The sequence below is a fragment of the Muscardinus avellanarius genome, assembly GCF_963383645.1.
Source record: "Muscardinus avellanarius genome assembly, chromosome: 1".
Classification (NCBI taxonomy): Eukaryota; Metazoa; Chordata; class Mammalia; order Rodentia; family Gliridae; genus Muscardinus; species Muscardinus avellanarius.
Window position 1 is genome coordinate 165,613,117 of NC_137786.1, and position 19,546 is coordinate 165,632,662.

The window sequence follows — 19,546 nt, forward strand, 5'->3', positions numbered from 1 at the left end:
GCGCCCGCGTCACGTGACCCGAGCCGCCCGGAAAGCTCCGAGGAGGAGCCTGGCGCCGCCATTTTCCTGCAGCTGCCTGTCCCTCTTGCCCTGCCCGGCTCCAGCTGACCAGGGGAGGGGTGGGCTGAGCTGCGGCGGGGGCGCGGGCTGCCCGGCTTCGCGGCGGAGCCCCGGGGCGCTCGAGCGGCCGGCGGCGGCGCGCGGCCCCGACCCCGACCCCGCCCCAGGCCGGCCGGCGGGCGGGCGGCGGGCCCCGGGCGGGCGGCGCGGAGCCGGCGGGCGGCTGCGGGGGGCGGGGGTCCTCGCGCTCGGGGTCCCGGTCCCCGCCGGCGGCCGCGCAGGAGGGCGGCGGAGGAGCCGCCGCGATGTCGGGCCAGAGCCTGACGGACCGAATCACCGCCGCCCAGCACAGTGTCACCGGCTCCGCCGTCTCCAAGACAGTATGCAAGGCCACGACCCACGAGATCATGGGCCCCAAGAAGAAGCACCTGGACTGTGAGTGCCGCGCCGCGCCCCGCTCGCCGTCGCGTCCTCCCCTCCGGCCGCCCTGCCTCCCCGCGGCCGATCGGCTCCGGTCACACCTGCCCCCGCGGCCGGAGGCCGCCCGCTCCTCCCCTCCCGGAGCGAGGGGCCCGCGGACCCCACACCCGGCCCGCGGCCCCTGCCCCCTGCCCGGCGTGCCACCGGCCCGCCCCGGCTCCCGGACTCACCGCCCCATTGTTTCCCCATTCGCCTTCCTCGGGGTCCCGTGGACCCAGATCCTCGCCGCTCCTCCGCTCTTAAAGTGGTTCCCACTTTTCTTTCTTCTACTAGGTTCTGCCGTCTTCCCTTTCCCGGTTTTCTTTTCCACCTTCCTTGTCCCTTTTTGGCTTACCTTTCTTGGCCTCTAGGTTCAGTGAAGTTCCTTCGTACTCATTTCTTTTCCGTGTCCTACCCAGTTAACCCGACTTTTATTCCATATTGCAGTCTTCATGGGGAATACAGTCAAGAGCTTCAGTTTTGTGTAGGGAAAGCTTTGTGGACAGTTGGTATTTTTATTTGCCTCGGGTGGAATTTAATGATTGTATTATTTTGTTCATGCCTTTGACTGGGGCGAGTTGTGAATGTCACCACCCACTACTAATTTTTAAAAAATTCAAATAGTGATATGGAAAAAGGCTTTGCTGATGCTGATATCGGTTCTTGGAACTGTTTACCATGGTGATTTGAACCTAGAAGCTTAGAGTGAAATGTAGACTGCTGGGATTCAAAATGAATTAATAAACTTTCTAATATCACGTATCTGGCTAAAAACATTGCTAAAAAAGATACTTGATGGTTCAGTTTGGATACCTTTTAACTTATTCTATTATCTTTTGGAAACCGGACTTTTATATAATAGTATCACTCCATTCACTGACTTAGATACAATAAAGCTAACTCCTCCCAGTTTTTTTCAAACCTGGGAGCCACCTGTAAGCCACCACCTTTTTTCTTTACTCTCCTTTACCTCAGGGTACAAAGCTCAGTGGATCACTTAGGCCTTGAGTAGATGAAACCTTTCCGGGACGAATAGGGAAATGGTCACAATAGTAGTTCCCTTTTTAAAGTGACTACTGGACACATTAGACCTACTGGCTTTCATCCTATATTAAAGTTACTTTCCTTTTGTGCGAAGCAAGAGCCAGCATGTTCTGAAAGGGAATTCAGTTAGGAGTCCTGTTTTTGATTTCTCATTTGGATTTTGACTGTAAGGTTTGCAATTAAAATGTACAAAATTAGAATTCTTACAAGATACTTTGTTCGTGAAGTGCTGTTAAAAAACAAGTGATTGCTGCAGACAAACCCCTATTATTCATTGTGATTCGTTCCTTCACTGTGGAAGTTTTATGAAAATCATTGGTTCTTTGTCCCATTCATGCAATCTGATTATTAACTATCAGCTTCTGCTTGCTTAGAGACTGTAGAATATATTTAAGTAGTGACACTTTTATAAACAAGAATTAAAATGTATTATCGAAACTTATTGGTGATTTTTTTTTTGTCATTTGTATTTGGAACAATGATTTCTATTGCTTTATATACCTTCAAAAGGCTACTTGGTTTGCCCTACTAAATCCTGTAGTTTGTCTTAACACTCTTAATTCTATTGGTTGTGTGTGGGGCGAGGGTAGAAGAAACTACTTGTGATTATGTGAACTATTTTTCTCTTAGCTCACCCAAAGTGGTAAATTACAATAGACACAGCTTTTAAAAGTCTTTATGAAGGTTGTGTCTTTGAAATGTAGTGATTTCTTTTGACAAGTTGCTTTTGATTTTAGAAAGGTTAGAAAGTAAATTGGTTAAGGTTAGAAGAGTGGTATTTGCTTGTAGTTTTATAAATGTTAATGGTTATTTTTTCTCGTAATAGTTGCTACTGCAGATGTTAAATGGGATTAGGTTTTAAGGATAATCTCATATTGGTGTGTTTATAAGTTGCCATATTTTTAGAACTTGAATATATATGGTCATGTTTGATTTAAAAAAAACTGTATAAAATGCCTCCCATTTTTTTCAGTGATGTTTTGGAACAGTGACACACTATTTCACCTTTATTGTTTAAAATACCCTTGAAACTAGTTCTCACTAATGGAGTAAATTTAAGTCTCACCAATAAGTGACTTACTGAACACCTTTCTCTTTTAACATGGTTTGAGAAAATCGAAAAAGTGTCCATTGATAGTTCTTGGTGTTGACATCATGAGCTTTAGGTTTTAATACAGAAGTATATTATTGCAAGTAATTTTTTCTCTTTTAAGAATATTTTATACTGAAAACTTAAAAATCATCTCCTTTGTACTTTTTAATGTCTTCAACACATACCTACTTATTTGAATTGAATCAAAACATTTTCATATTTTAAAAAATGGCAACATTTAACAACAACAACAACAACAAATAACAGTGTGGTGGCCCGTGCCTGTAATCTCAGTATTTGGGAGGCTGAGACAGGAGGATCCCAGGTTTGAGGTTAACCTCAGCAAGTAGTGAGACACTCATCAACTTAGTGAGACCTTATTTCAAAATAACAAAATGAAATAGAGCTCGGAGATAGAATGCCCCCATAGGTTCAGTCTCTAGTAGAAAAGGTGCATAAGCACACACATACACACATACCAGAAAACAAACAACAACAACAACAAAAACCATGCTTAGGTCTGTTGTTTTCCTATAAGCCCTAGAGTGGGGAGGCAGTTTCTGTGCACTTCTTTGCCAAGATCTTTCCATATTATGAAGTGATTGTTTTGATTCATGAATGATGGCTTAATTTGCCCTACTTTATATACTTGTTTATAGGTGTTAGTGGATAAAAGTGTTAGTGTCCCAAATGTGAAGAGTTGTTAATTTCTTTTTTTGGTGGTACTGGAGTTCCTGGAAACCCTTCTACCTCCGGGCTACACTCCCAGACCTATTTTATATTTTTATTTGGAAACAGGGTCTCTTAAGCCAGTCGAACCTGCGCCATGCGATCCTCCTGTCTCTGCCTCCCAAGTGCGGGTGTTACAAGCATGGGCCACCACACCTGGCCTCAAGAGTTGTTAATCTTGAAACACATGTAAAAATAAGTTTAATTTGTAAAAATAAATAATTTCAGGTATGTAATGGCTATTTATAACCAATATAAAAGAATAGCAACTCTTACTTGGAAAGACTTGAAAATTTCCAGGAACAGGTGTATATAGAATATATACAGAAATAATATATGTAAATACATATAAAATATAAATATAAAATAAATATATATGAAATAGCATAGCATTTGGATGCAACACACATTTTCTAGTACAATTTAAAGCATCACTAGATTACTTACATCTAATACAATGTAAATTGTTATATTGTATGTTTAGGGAATGACAGGAAAAGCCTGTAGTGTTCAGTACAGATTCAGTTTTTCCCCTCAAATATATTTGATCAAAGATTGGATGTGTTCAAGGATATGGAACAAGGGAGGGCCAACCAAAGTATGTCTTGTAAAAGAGAAACTAAAGGGAACTGCTATTTACCCATTTTTGTACCTGTCCTATTTTGATTGGCAGCAAGTGGATTCTAAGACATCTTTGTAAAGTAATTATGCTTCGCTGGTGGGCTTACTTTTTTTTTTTTTTTTTTTGGTGGTACTGGGGTTCCTGGAAGCCCTCCTTCCTCCGGGCTACACTCCCAGACCTATTTTATATTTTTGAAACAGGGTCTCTTAGGCCAGCACGGCTGGCTTCGAACCTGTGCGATCCTCCTGTCTCCGCCTCCCAAGCGCGGGGATTACAAGCGTGCGCCACCACGCCCGGCAAGGGCATGGTGGCACCTGCTTGTAATTCCAGTAACTTGCGAGGCTGAGAGAAGAGGATGGCAGATTCATAGCCAGCCCCAGCTACATAGTGAGGTCCTCTGCAACTTAGACTCTGTTTTAAAATAAAGAACAGAAAAAAAAAGGGAGGGGGCTGGGAATGTAGCTCAGTGGTAGAATGCTCCTGGGTTCAATCCCCAGTACCACCAAAAAAAAAAAAAAAAAAGTTTTAAGCTGGATCTGGTGGTGTGTACACTTGTAATTCCAGTACTTGGGAGGCTGAGACAGGAGGATTGCAGGTTGGAGACCAACTTCAGCAATTTGGCGATGTCCTCTGCAACTTAGTGAGACTCTTTCAAAATAAAGGAATAAAGTAGGGCTAGGCCTGTTTTAAAATAAAGGAGTAAAATAGCTTGGTGGTAGAGTGCCCCTGGCTTCCATCCCTAGTCCCACAAAATAAATAAATAGGTTTTAATTGATGCATTATAATTATAGGTAATAGAATTTGTTGTTACATATTTGTACATGCGCATAGCATAATTTTATCATTTTCATTCCTTTCATTTCTTTCTTTATTCTCCTTCTTCCCCCTGGTTCCCTTTCTCTGAGGAACTGGTCTTCTATTTTCTAGAGAACTTCCACCAGCCCTTTTTTCTCCCCTTTTTTTATCTCTAGCTTCCACATATGAGAGAAAACATATGATTCTTTCCAAGTTTGGTTTATTTCACGTAATGCTGTCAAGTTCCATATATTTTCATGCCGATGACATAATTTTGTTCTTTATATCTGAATAAAATCATGTCATGTACAAATACTACATATTCTTTACATATCTATTTACAATACCTGGGCTGGTTCCATAATTTGACTGTTAGGAATTTCATTGCTGTAAATATGGGTATGCATGTATTGCTACAGTAGGCTGACTTTAATTCTTTTGTGGTGGGTATACTTATTTATGCTTAATATTAGAACTTTGAGCATCTAGACTTTTTATATTTGCTGCATCTGGACCCCCCCCCCCCCAATATTGACAATATTAAACCCAGGGCCTTGTGCATGCTAGGCAAGCACTCTACCACTGAGCTACATTTCTCTTTATTTTGAGACAGGGTCATATTAAGTTGCCCAGACTGGCCTTGAACTTGTAACCATCCTGCTTTTGTGTCCTGAGTAGCTGGGATTACAGGTGTTGTGTGTCACCAGGCCAGGTTTGTGTAATTTTATTTTATTTTTTGGTGGTACTTGGGGTGGAACCCAGGGGCTTTCAACCTCCAGGCTGTACTCCCAGACCTATTTTATATTTTATTTGGAAACAGAGTCTATGTTGCTGAGAGCCTCACTAAGTAGCTGAGGCTGGCTTTGAACCTATGTGATCCTCCTGTCTCAGCCTCCCCAGTGCTGGGATTATAAGCATGCGCCACCACACCCGGCAAAGCTTGTGTAATTTTTTAAAGTGTCTTTGAATTTAGAGTAGCGAGTGAAAAGTAAAATACTATGAAGTGAATTGGCTATTTTCTTTCATGAAACATTTGTATGAAAAACATACTTTGATATCTTAAAAATTTACTAGTTGTTTAAAAATCATCTGAATTGTTTTAAGTAAACTTGTTTATTTTGATCTTGATCATAATTTGGAGTGTTTAGTATAAAAGTTCACCATAATGTGTAGTAAGTTGCCTCTTTATTTTCTTCAGTTTTAAAACGATTAATTTCACTATTTCTCTCTTAACATCAAAGCAGTAAGAAAAATAAATTTAAAGGCTTCTTGGCAAGAGGTTAGAGCCCTACCAAAAAGAGGTACTTACTTGCAAAGTAAAGGCTTAGGACTTGCAAAGTGAAGGCTTAGTATTTGTTCTTCCTGTTCTTTTGATGGCTAAAGTGGCATTTCCGTTACTTTGTGTTCTGTCTCAGTTGTTCTCAGTTGAACTGCTTTATATATTTCTCTAGAGAATCGAACTTTTGGATTTGACCTTTTAGAATTTTGTATGTTCATTGTATATTTTGTTATTTTCATGGAGCATTGTTTTGGTCAGTTAGATTTGGCTAATGATATTAATTTGAAAGGAAATCTTGATGAGTTTAAACCTTTGTGTTAAAAATTATGCACAAGCCGCGCATGGTGGCCCATGCTTGTAATCCCAGCATTCGGGAGGCTGAGACCTGGAGGATCGCGGTTCATGGACAGCCTCAGCTACTTAGTGAGGCCCTCTGCAACTCAGTGAGACCTGGTTTCATAACAAAGAATAAGAAATAGGGCAGGAGGTGTAGCTCGGAGGTCAAATGCCCCTAGGTTCCATCCCCAGACCCGCAAAAAAAAAAAAAAAAAAAAAAAATTATGCACAGAATTGTAATTTCCCACATTATCAAAGTACTAAGGGTTTTTCTAGTTATGTTAGCATATAAGTAGCAACGGGAATGTTCTTTGTGCTACTGTCTCAATTTTGTTTATTTTGTGGTATTAGGGATTGAACCCAGGGGCATTCTACCTCTGCGCTATAACCCCAGTCCATTTTTAATTTTTGTTTTGAAACAGGGTCTTGATAGGTTGCTGAGAGTCTCTAAGTTACTGATGCTGGTCTTGAACTTGAGATAATCCTGTTTCAGCCTCCCAAGTACTGGGATTACAGGCATGTGCCACCACACCAGGCTTGATTTTTTTTTTTTTTTTTGGTGCAATACTGGGGATGGAATCCAGGGGCATTCTACCTCCACAGCTCTATTTTTTATTCTTTTTTTTTTTTTTTAAACATGGTCTCACTGAGTTGCAAAGGGCCTCACTTAAGTAGCTGTTGATCTTGTTTTTAACAAATATTTATTTATGCTTATTTTGTCCCACATGTAACCTTACAAAACACTTCATATTTGTTCATTGCATTAAGAGCTTTGTGATAGGGTCTATTTTCTCTACAAGGTCACAGTCAAGAAGAGGTAAACTAGGATTTGAACTGAAGTAGTCCAGCATTGAAGTCTGCGTTGTCATCTTAGTGTGACTTTTTATTTATTTATTTTTATTTTTTTTATTTTTGGTGGTACTGGGGTTCCTGGAAGCCCTTCTATCTCCGGACTACACCCCCAGACCTATTTTTACATTTTTATTTGGAAACAGGGTCTCCTAAGCCAGCGTGCGTGCGGCTGGCTTCGAACCTGCGCGATCCTCCTGTCTCTGCCTCCCAAGCGCGGGGATTACAAGCGTGCGCCACCACGCCCGGCTTAGTGTGACTTTTTACACAGTGATTCTCTATCCCAGAAAATGAATATTGTTTTAGTGTAGGTTTAGGTTCACAGGAAAATTGAGCTTCTTATTAGGCACAGAGATTTCCCACATATTCTCTACTCTCGTACATGCATAGCATCCCCCATTATCAACATCCATCAGTTAAGTGATACATTTGTTATAATTGATAAACCTTTATTGGAACATATAATTGATAAACATATAATTGATAAACCTTTATTGGAACATATTGATCATTTTGATATTATACAGAGTAGTTTAACTGCCCTAAAAATATTCTGTGCTTCTATTTTTCCCTCCCCAAACTCCTTGCAACCGTATAAAGGTATAAACTATATAAGTCTTCTGTTTTCCAGAATGTCATGTCATGTAGTTGGAATCATAGTATATAGTCTTTTCATATCTTCAGTTGTAGTCTTTCACTTAGTAATACACATTTATAATTTCTCCACGTCTTTTCATGGCTTTGCCTGGATATGCCACAGTTTATTTGTGTATTCACTTATTGAAGGATTTCTTGGTTACTCCCACATTTTGGAAGTTATGATTTTATACTTTTATTGGTGCATATACATTTATTGGAGCCATCATAGTGGTTTTTTTTGTTGTTGTTGGCTTTTTTTTTTTTTTGGTGGTATTGGGGTTCCTGGAAGCCCTTCTACCTCCATGCTACACTCCCAGACCTATTTTATATCTTTTATTTGGAAACAGGGTCTCTTAAGCCAGCACGGCTGGCTTCGAACCTGCGTGATCCTCCTGTCTCCGCCTCCCAAACGCGGGGATTACAAGCGTGCGCCACCACGCCCGGCCATCATAGTGGTTTGAGTTTACATATTACATAGTGCACATGTGACTTGATGTGTTTCCTTCCATGTGCTACCCTGTTTGCCCTCCCCTTCATGCTTGTTAGTAACATTGGTATGATACCTTCATTTATGGACATAAATAATGTTGAACTGTTCCTCAAGCCTCTTTTTTCCCTCCTCCAGTCCCCTTTCACTGTTCTACTGGTCTCTGTCCTTATTTAACTGAAGACCCTTTTGTTTCCTTTTTGCTCTGTAGCTTTCAGATAAGAGAGAAAACAAAAGACCTTTGACTCTAACTGGCTGATCTCCCTTAGCATGACATTCCCCAGTTCTATCCATTTTCCTGTAACTGACATCATTTTGTTCTTTATGGCTGACTAAAAATTCTGTTGCGTGTTTATACCACATTTTCTTTATCCATCTACCTGTCAATGGACACACAGGTTGTCAATTATAAATCAATGTGTATGTGTCTGTTATGGTAAAAATGTTTAGTTTTATAAGAAACTGCCAAATTGTCTTCCAGAGTTGCCACATCATATTGCACTTCCACCAGTAATGATTGAGAGTTTGTGTGGTCCATATACAATCCAGCATGTGATATTGTCACTGTTCTGGATTTTGATCATTCTCACAGGTGTATAGTAGTTTGTCATCGTTGCTTTAATTTGCATTTTCTTAATGTGATGAAAAGATCTGGGGCATCTTTTTATATGCTTGTTTTAACCTATGTATTGTCTTCAGTGAGGTTTCTTTGAAGGTCTTTGGCCTTTTCTAAAAGTCAAGACCTTTCTTTTCTTATTGATGAGTTTTAAGAGTTTTTTTCATTTTCTTCTTTTTTTTAATAAGCTGATCTGGCAGTACATACCTGTAATCCCAGTACTTGAGAGGCCGATGTGGGAGGATTGCAGGTTCAAGGCCTCAGCAATTTAGTGAGAATCTCAGCAACCTAGTGAGGGCCTGTTTCAAAACAAAAACAAAACAAAACAAAAAAATAGGGCTGGGGGTGTATCTTAGAAGTAGAATACCTCTGGGTTCAATCTCAAGTACCAAAAAAAAGTAAAATAATATGACTTAAATTTTTTTTTGTTTTGGAAAATAATTGTTTTCCATGAAACATTAATGAATAATTTTGTTATTTTAAAGTAAATTCTGTTTTTGGTTTTAATTTCTATAAGTATCGATAGTGAAAGATCACATAAAAGCTCTTTGGAATCCTTAATCTTGAAAAGTGTGAGGGTTCTGAGACAAAAAAAAAAAAAAAAAAACACCTCTAGGGGAAGATATGTATTAGAAAGGAGAAAAAAAGTACTCAGAGAGGAACTTGATATAAGAGGTCCTTGAACTGTGAAAATAATTTTGGATTTGCACCATTTAGGCCAAAATAAGTTCTTGACAACTAAACTCAGCCTTTTTACACACCATTCCTTTGACACAAATATCTTCCTTATCCTTTTGTCTGCTATAACTGAGCCCGTTCTCTCCTTTCCTCACCTCTCTTCTTTTCTGTTTTAGCAATGCTGGGAATCAAGCTCAGAGCCTTGCACGTGCCAGGCATATGCTCCTGTACCAATGTGCTATACCACTAACCCCACTCTTTTAAACCTTAAAAATACCTTGCTTTCATTAGCACATTTGAAGTAATGTTTGTGTATGTTTATATGTGGTATTCTACCTCTGAACCATACCTCCAGCCCTATTTTATTTTTTATTTTGAAACAGGGTCTTGCTAAATGGCTGAGGGTCTGTAATCATCATGTCTCAGCTTCCCAAGTAGTAGAGTTATAGGAGTGCACTACCACACCTGATTAAAGTAACCTATATCAGAAAACATTACTTGAAGAATTTCCCATCTCGTCAATTCAACATTACCATCATTTATGGATTTTGTAATTTTATTAAACTTCAGTGATATTCATGTGGGTGTGTGTGTACACACACAAACATACAGTTTGTTTTCTTTGTAAAATAGGAACTTATTTTTTCTCTTTACTACTCTGTACCTTTTAAAGTACCTAGTCAGCAATCCTCTAGCTGCTCAGTAAATATTGAATCATACACAATCAACCTTCCTCGCTCATACTATTCCATGAACAATTTATGGAAATAGCATAGAGATCTATTCTGGAAGGCATTTAAGAATATTCTTTACCACAATTAGTTGAAATGAGTTACAGTTACCTGGTTACAAATGTACATGTAAAGTCCTTTACTAACACTGATAAAACACTATATAACAAATTGATGTGTTTCATAGAACTCATGAGGCCTTGAGAAGTTTAGTTTTGTTTAGATATTGGGTGGTGTTTTCCAAAACATTATTAGAACAAAAGTTTTTGTTGGCAACTGCTCAATTTGAACATTAAGATGCGTGTGTGTGTGTGTGTGTGTGTGTGTGTGTGTGTGTGTGTAGGGGATGTTCTGAAATGTAGTTTTAAGAATTTAGCAGAGGACTGAAAACAGATATGATATTTGTATGAGATCTGCTTCCTTAAACTACTCTAAGGAGGTGTTGATAAGATTAGCCTCCTGTGTGAAGGGTGCCTTCATATGACTATATGTCAGGTTCATTTATTTTTTTATTTTTATTTTTTGTGGTGCTGGGGTTTGAACTCAGGAGCATTCTACCTTCAAGCTATACCCCCAGCTTGATTTTTTATTTTTTTTATTTTGAAACAGGGTCTCACTAAGTTGTGGAGGGCCTCAACAAGTAGCCAAAGTTGGCCATAAACCCGGATCCTCCTGTCTCAGTCTCCCAAGTACTGGGATTACAAGTGTGTGTCACCACGCCTGGCTGGCAGGATCACTTTCAATGTAAGAGAAGATAAACTATACTTAGCAGATAATGTCAAAATACAAATGAGAAGAAATGGCTGATTTAGAAGAAATCCTGATGAAGTCTGAGGTAAGGATGGTCATAGTGTAGGTGGTGAAAGCACAATCACTTAAATTGAGACAGGGGTCAAGGGGAATTCTTGAAGATTTTCTTTTGAATATTTGGAATTCAAGCAGGGATTTCAGGAATGTTTTAGTATGTATAACATCTATTGCTCGAAAGTTTGTTAGGAACCCAAATTTTACTCTAGAGGCATTTCTTCAAAGTAATGATTAAAGAAGTTAGGCAAGCTTTCCAAACTGCTTCCCCTACCTATACTTGGCAGGTGGCTTCACAGGATATACTCATTTGCTGTATTTTAACATATGTGTGTCTGCTGATTATAGTTTCATGTTACTATAAGCTCTGAGAAAAAAGGGTATGTGTATATGTTTAAACTTAATGTGTTGGTAATAGAATTAGCTGTCTTGTGGGTGCTTAAGAAATACATAAGTATACCATATTTTAAGTACATCTAATATGCAGTCATAATAAAATTGTTTTGATACTGGGGATTGAACCAGGGGTATTCTACTTCTGAGCTATACCCCCCATGCCTTTTTATGTTTTATTTTGAAACAGGCTTCCTAAGTTGCTGAGGTTGGCGTCAAACCTTTAATCTTTCTGTTTCAGCCTCCCAATACTGTGATTACAGGCATGTATCACTGTACCCAGCTTAGTGTGATTTAAGAATATACTAAAAAGTCAATAATGGGTGGCTTCCTTCTAGAGAGGATTGGTAGCTACCACCTCCCACCTTTGTGGTAGTGGGGATTGAGCCCAGGGCCTCACACATGCTAGTCAAGTACTGAGCCACATACCCAGTTCTTTTTGAGGCAGGGTCTTACTATTGTTTTGAATTTGCAGTGCTATTGCCTCAGCTTTGGGATAGTTGGAATTATAGGCATATAGTACTGTAACTGACTGGCAAGACCTTTTGATGTACTTCAAACAGTTGGCAGAACTTTGGTTCATGCATTGAATAATTTGAAATATCAACAGTTAACTAATTCAAAGCTAATTGTGAGAAAGGGAATAATGTGGTTTTTAAAATAGTTTTTAAGTTGAGACATAATTCATATAACAGTTTCAAAGTGTACAGTTCAGTGTTTAGTTTACTCATAACATTATATAGTTATATAGAACCATCATCATCTAATTCTGAAATTTCCATCCCTTCAAAAAGAAATCTTTTATCTGTTAACAGTTACTCTCAATCTCCTTTCTATCTCTCACAACTGTTAACTAACCCTTCCTTCCTTCCTTTCCTTCCCTTTCCTTCTTTCTTTCCTTCTTTCTTTCTTTCTTTCTTTCTTTCTTTCTTTCTTTCTTTCTTTCTTTCTCTCTCTCTCTCTCTCTTTCTTTCTCTCTCTCTTTCTTTCTCTCTCTTTCTTTCTTTCTTTCTTTCTTTCTTTCTTTCTTTCTTTCTTTCTTTCTTTCTTCTTTCTTTCTTTCTTGGTACTGGGAAGAACCAAGGGACATTCTACCTTTAAGCTACACCCCAGCCTGACTTTATTCTTTTATTTTGAAATATGAGTCTTACTAAGTTACAGAGGACCTCACTAAGTTGCTGAGGCTGGCTGCAAACCTGAGATCCTCTTATCTCAGGCTGCCAAGTACTGGTATTAAAAGCGTGTACCACCATTCCTGGCTTAACCTACCTTCTGTCTATGGATTATTATTATTTTTTCAGCTCTATATTTCATTTAAATAGAATCATGTAATATTTGGCATTTTGTAACTATTTTATTCACTTAGTATGATGTCTTCAAGGTTCATCCTTGTTGCATGTAACAACTTCAATTCCTTTTTTCCCCCTCTTTATTAGGTTAGGTATTGAAGATTGAACCTAGCTATACCCCCAGTGACCCCTTTTATTTGGTACTGAGGATTGAACCCAGAGGCATTCTACCTCCAAGTTATACGTGTAGCCTGATTTTATTTATTTGGAAATAAGGGGCCTCACTAAGTTGCAGAGGGCCTCTCCAAGTTGCTAAGGCTGGCTTTAAACCTGTAATTCTGTTTCAGCCTCTCAAGTACTGGGATTACAAATGTGCACCACCATACCCGGCTAGTTCTTTTTATTTTGAAACAGAGTCTAAGTTACTGTACCTTGGCATTGAAGCTGTGATCCTCCTGTCTCAGCCTCCCAAGTACTAGGACTAGAGGCTTGTCCCATCAGGCCTAGCTATTTCATCCTATCTCTTATCTAATCTATCTAGTTCATCATCTATCTATCTATCTATCTATCTATCTCTATCTGTGGAATTAGGGATTCAACCTAGGAGCATTCTAGCTCTGAGCTATACCCCCAGCCCTATTTTTTATTCTTTATTTTGAAATAGGGTTTCAATGTTCTAAAGAACCTCACTAAGTAGCTGAGGCTGTCTGTGAACTGTGATCTTCCTGTCTTAGCCTCCCAAATGCTGGGATTACAAGCATGTACCACCATGCCTGGCTTCATCTTTTTATATAGCTGAATAATACTCCCTTTTGGATTTATTTATTTTTTTGGTGGTACTGGGGTGGAACCCAGAGGCTTTCTACCTCCAGGCTATACTCCCAGACCAATTTTTTTTTTTATACTTTTATTTGGAAACAGAGTCTCACTAAGTTGCCGAGAGCCTCACTAAGCTGAGGCTGGCTTCGAACCTGTGTGATCCTCCTGTCTCAGCCTCCCAAGCCCGGGGATTACAAGCGTGCGCCACCACGCCCGGCTTGTTTTTGGATTTTAAATAGCTGTGATGAGTGTGATGTGGTATCTCTTGATTTTGGTTTGTAGTTCCATATTGATTAAAGATGTTTAGTGTCTCTCTGTGTGCTTATTGAGCATTTGTATGTTTTCTTTAGAAAAATACCTATTAATAGTTTTTGTCTTAAAACTGGCTCTTTATATGTTCAGTATAGTAGAAAAGTACTGTATTTTATATATTTTGGATGCCAAATTCTCATAAGATTTGCTTTTTTTCCTCACAATTCTGTGTTTTTGTCTTTTCATCCCCCCCCCCCCAGTACTAGGGATGAAACCCAGGGTCATTCTACCTCCAAGCTACAACCTCAGCCCTATTTTTTATTCTTTATTTTGAAATGGTCTCACTGAGTTGCAAAGGGCCTTAGTAAGTAGCTGAGGCTGTTTGCAAAGCTGGATCCTCCTGTCTCAGCCTCACAAATGCTGAGATTACAAGTGTGCGCCACCGCTCCCAGCTTGGAATTCTTTATAGTTCTTAGAATTCTATTTATAGAGAGGGCCCCTGTGTGTCTTTTCTATACCAAATACAACATGTAGCAAGTATGCCACAAAAAGATGTTGAATGGATGAAGAACAAATGACTTTCTCATGGGTTCTATGTTATGAAACAGTGCTTTAGGATCTTTTACATAATGGAAGAGATAGATTGTTATGGGAGTAATATAGTCTTTGCTATGATAGTGATATGTTTAAATGTATTTTTGTTGTTTTCATGATTACTATTGTTTTTTGTGGGGGGGTACTAGGGATTGAACTGGGCATTCTACCTTTAAGCTACATCCAGCCCTTTATTATTTTGAAATAGGGTCTTGATAAATTGCTGAGGCTGCCCTAGAACCTGTGATTTTCTTTCTCAGCCTCCCAAGTACTGGGATTACATGTTTAGGCCACCATGCCTGGCTAATATTCATTCTGTGTTGATTCAAAGTGTGAGGAATGACAGAAGTTGGGGAGGAAATAGAGTTAGATTGTGTAAAATTAGGGCAGTTTGACACACTAACATATTCCAGGCCATATGTATTATTGGTATATTTGATTTCAAATGTTGTTTGTCAAACCTTGGGCTTTACTTCTGTACCCCCTCCCCCACCTTTGGTGGTACTGGGGATTGAAGCCAGGGGCCTTCTAATTTTGAGCTCCACCCAGAGTTCAAAATTTTTTTTTGTTTTGTTAATTTGAAACAAGGTCTCACAAGTTTCTGAGACTGGCTGAGAACCTGTGGCCCTCCTGTCTCAGCCTCCCAAGTACCGGGATTACAAGAGTGTACCATCACACCTGGCTTCCTTTTGCTTTTGTATGATTATGATAATGTATTATTGTTAAAAGTAGATTCCAGAGAGCCTGTAGTTTTATTGTTATCTGCAATAATCTACATCTTATAGCAGGAGATATAAAGTCTTGTTTGTTAAGTGCTCAAGTGTTTTGGTATAGGACACTGGTAAAACATTTTAAGATACAAGGAAATATAGGAAGAAATGAAGTATATGCCTTTAATAAGCTGTTCGGTCTAGGGAGGGGGTCTTCTTACTACCTATTTCAGTTGTGCCCTTTTTCTCCTGCACTCCATGCTATTTTTAGAAGGCTTAATAAGACTCAAGCATTTATCATTTTGTGAGACTTTATTTTTCTTGGAGAGTACCTGAGTGGAAAAGTGAGTATTATTTTTATATTTCGTGGTAGTTTCATAAAAGTCTTTTAAAAACTTTAAAACTTCTTTGCTTGCCAGGCGTGGTGGCACACATTATGTAATCCCCGCTCTTGGAGGCTGAGACAGGAGGATCGTGCAGGTTTGAAGCCAGCTGCGCTGGCTTAAGAGACCCTGTTTCCAAATAAAAATATAAAATAGGTCTGGGAGTGTAGCCCCAAGGTAGAAGGGCTTCCAGGAATCCCAGACCTCCAAAACAAAACAAAACAAAACAAAAAACCCCTTTGCTTGTTATATGAATAAGAATGTAGGGCATACATTCTGAGATTAAATTCTTTTTTATATTAAATAGGACCTTTGCAAATCCTAGTTAGAAGCAAAAAGTGGGGTGCTAAGAGAAAATGATCAGCTGGGCGTGGTGGCGCACGCTTGTAATCCCTGCGCTTGGGAGGCTGACGGGAGGATTGTACAGGTTCAAAGCCAGCCTCAGCTACTTAGTGAGGCTCTCAGCAACTTAGTGAAACCCTGTTTCCAAATAAAATACAAAATAGGTCTGGGAGTGTACCACAAAGGTAGAAAGCCTCTGGGTTCCATCCCCGGCTCCACCAAAAAAAAAAAAAAAAAAAAAAAAAATTACCGGGTGCTTGGGAGGTGGAGACAGGAGGATCGCACAGGTTCAAAGCCAGCCGCGCTGGCGTAAGAGACCCTTTTTCAAAAAATAGAAAAAAAAAATAGGTCTGGGAGTGTAGCCCGGAGGTAGAAGGGCTTCCAGGAACCCCAGTACCACCAAAAAAAAAAAAAAAAAAGAGAAAATGATCAAGGCAAGGCTCAGAAAAAGCACATAAAGACAAGTGACACTCAGTCCTTACCTGAAAAGGAAATAAGTGCAAAGTAGTAGTGCAGTGGTGGTGCATGCATATAATCCCAGTATTTGGGAGGCTGAGACAGGAGGATCACAGGTTCTTAGCCAGCCTCAGCTACTTAGTAAGGTCTTCTGCAACTAAGTAAGACCGTGTTTGAAAATAAGGAATGAAAAATAAGGCTTGGGGTGTAGCTCAGAGGTAGAATGCCCCTGGGTTCAATCCCCGGTACTGCAAAAAGAGAAAGGAAAAAAAAAAAAAAGAGAGAAAACTTTATAGTGTGTTTGGAGAAAACTTAAAATAGTTTTGTATTGTGGAATGCAGCGGATGAATAGGAGTAAAGCAAACAAGACTGAATAAGGAACTCTCCTTTATAGATCTTATTTGAGGCAAAGGTTATCTTAATAGATTTTGGTGTTTTCAGTTCAGTCTTTCCTTCCCAGAGCTTCTCTTTTCTCCACTCCCACTTATTAGCTGCTTTCCTACCTTAGATGTCAGTGCTGTGAAATTAGCAAGATATTTTTTTCTTTTCTCAGGTCATTTGTGGTCCTGTTGTTGAGAGGTTAGGAAGGAATGAACACAGGATCCTGTTGCCAGGTGTTCAGGGAGCGTAATCTGTTTTAGCGCCAGCAATTGGACCTCTCTGAATATTGGTATACATAATGGTTTGGTTCTCTGAATTAAAAAAAAAAATCGGGCATATTATATCTTCTGGCTTTCATGGGCTTGTCCAGGCTTCTTTTTTGAATTCCAAATTTATGAATGAACACAAAGTTATCAGGTAGTGGTCAATGTGATAAAGAACGTTTTGATAAACCAGTTTAAAGTAAGATTTTTTGGGATCTGTTTAACTATTGAAATCTGCTTATCTATTAATAACACATCAGTCATTCTTAACCTTTTTTTGTGTGTGTGTGGTACTGAAGATCGAACCCAGGGGCATTCTATCTCCGAGTTATACCCCCAGCCCTATATTTTATTCTTTATTTTGAAACTGGGTCTCACTGAGTTGCAAAGGGCTTAACTGAGTAGCTGAGGCTTCCAGGAACCCGGATCCTCCTGTCACAGCCTACCAAATGCTGGGATTACAAGCATTCTTAACTTTTTTTTTTTTTTTTTTTGGTGGTACTGGGGTTCCTGGAAGCCCTTCTACCTCCGGGATACACTCCCATGGGCTACACTCCCAGACCTATTTTTTAACCTTTTTATGTGGAAACAGGGTTTCTTAAGCCAGAACCAGCGTGATCCTCCTGTCTCCGCCTCCCAAGCGCGGGGATTTCAACGTGTGCTACCACGCCTGGCCGTTCTTAACCTTTTTAAAGCTGCACCTCTATCAAACAAAATTGTTAGTAGGTAGAAATTGAGAACTCAGCAATTATATGTTGAATGTTTACTATATATACGGGTTACTATGTTGACATTATTGAGGAACTTGAAAGTGAAATTGCCTATCATGTCTTCAAGTCTGTTAGGGAAAAAGACATATACTGTTAGTTGTATTACCATACAGACAGTTGTATTGCCAGGCTATGTGAAAAGAATACAGATCAAATAACATTAACAATCAGAGCAGAGAGATCCTTCTTTTTTGTGTGCCTGATATTGGGGATGGAACCCAGCGTGTTGTACCTCTGGACTATACCCCCAGACCTATTTTATTTATTTGGAAACAGGGTCTTCTAAGTTGCTGACAGCCTCACTAAGTTGTTGAGGCTGGCTTTGAACCTGTGATCCTCCTGTCTCAGCCTCCTAAGTAGGGATTACAAGTGTGCACCACCATACCAGCTCATGCCAGCTGTGATCCTGCTTTTTTGATGAGGGGATGCATCAGAAAAGGACTTTAAATGATAAACAGGAACAGTAGACATTTCATATAGAGGAAAAACCATGTACAAATAATTTTAGGTAGGTAGCTAGAATTATGTTTGGGGAATAAGTTAATCTGTAAATGGGGATTATTTGGGGTGATGAGAAGGACAGATTAGGTATAATTAGAAATACAGTCAGGAATTGTCTGAGACCAGCTTAATCATATAATATGTATGTGTGTGGTATTGGGGATCAAACCCTGGAACATTCTGCCTCTGAGCTATACCTTCAGCCTTTTTTAGTTTTTGTTTTGAAACTGGATTTTGCTACATTGCTCAAACTGTCCTTGAATCTCTCTGTGATCCTTCTGTCTCAGCCTCTCAAGTACTTGGATTACAGGTATATGCCACCATGCCTGGTTTAAGGAAAAACAATTATTTTTTAAAACAGGGTCTCTTTAGGTTGCTGAGAATGGTTTCAAAACTGCAATCCTTCTGTCTCAGCCTAGGTACTGGAATTACAGGTGTGTACCACCATGTTGGGCCTAAGGAATCTCTTCTCTTTGAGCAGTTGATATACATTAACACAACTAATACTTATAAGAATCTATTCAGTAGTCTTATTGACTATTTTATAGATACTTAACAGAAACTACTAATAAAAGGAAATAGTACATGTAATATTCATTCATTCATTCATTCATTCATTCATTCATTTTGTGGTGCTGTGGGGCTCACATATACTAGGCAAGCACTCTACCACTGTACCACATATCTCCACCCTTCCCTCCCTTTAGGAGAATGCATTTTACTTTTAGATGGTAATGAAGAACTTTGACTGGAACTCAAGCAGTCTGGAGGAACCTGTTAGATCACAGACTACTTGAGAATATGGGATATAATTAGGAGAAAGCTTTTCTTTGAGAAATAAAATTTTTGTAAATATGTAAGATTAAATGTGTAAGAGAAAATTTTTGTAAATATGTAAGATTACATTTGGAAATGTCAACTCCCTATACTTTTTATTTTTTGCGGGTCTGGGGATGGAACCCAGGGGCATTTGACCTCTGAGCTACACCCCCTGCTCTATTTTTTATTCTTTATTTTGAAACAGGGTCTCACTAAGTTGCGGAGGGCCTCACTAAGTAGTTGAGGCTGTCCGTGAACCGTGATCCTCTGGTCTCAAACTCCCAAATGCTGGCATGTGCCACCACACCTGGCAGCTTCCTATACTTTTTGAGTAAATTGATAATATACTTCAG

At 39.4% G+C, this 19,546-nt stretch overlaps 1 protein-coding gene across 4 annotated transcripts in view; it reads left to right on the plus strand.

Annotated features, from left to right (window-relative positions):
• Positions 1–365: 365 nt before the first annotated feature.
• Positions 366–19,546, plus strand: part of PICALM (phosphatidylinositol binding clathrin assembly protein) — a gene marked incomplete at both ends in the record, with an annotated part of 106,847 nt that continues 87,666 nt past the window's right edge. For all 4 annotated transcript variants that reach the window (XM_080703222.1, XM_080703223.1, XM_080703225.1 and 1 more), the window contains one exon: positions 366–495. In XM_080703222.1, coding sequence (XP_080559348.1) covers positions 366–495 — 130 coding nt within the window. The remainder of the gene's footprint in view (positions 496–19,546) is intronic.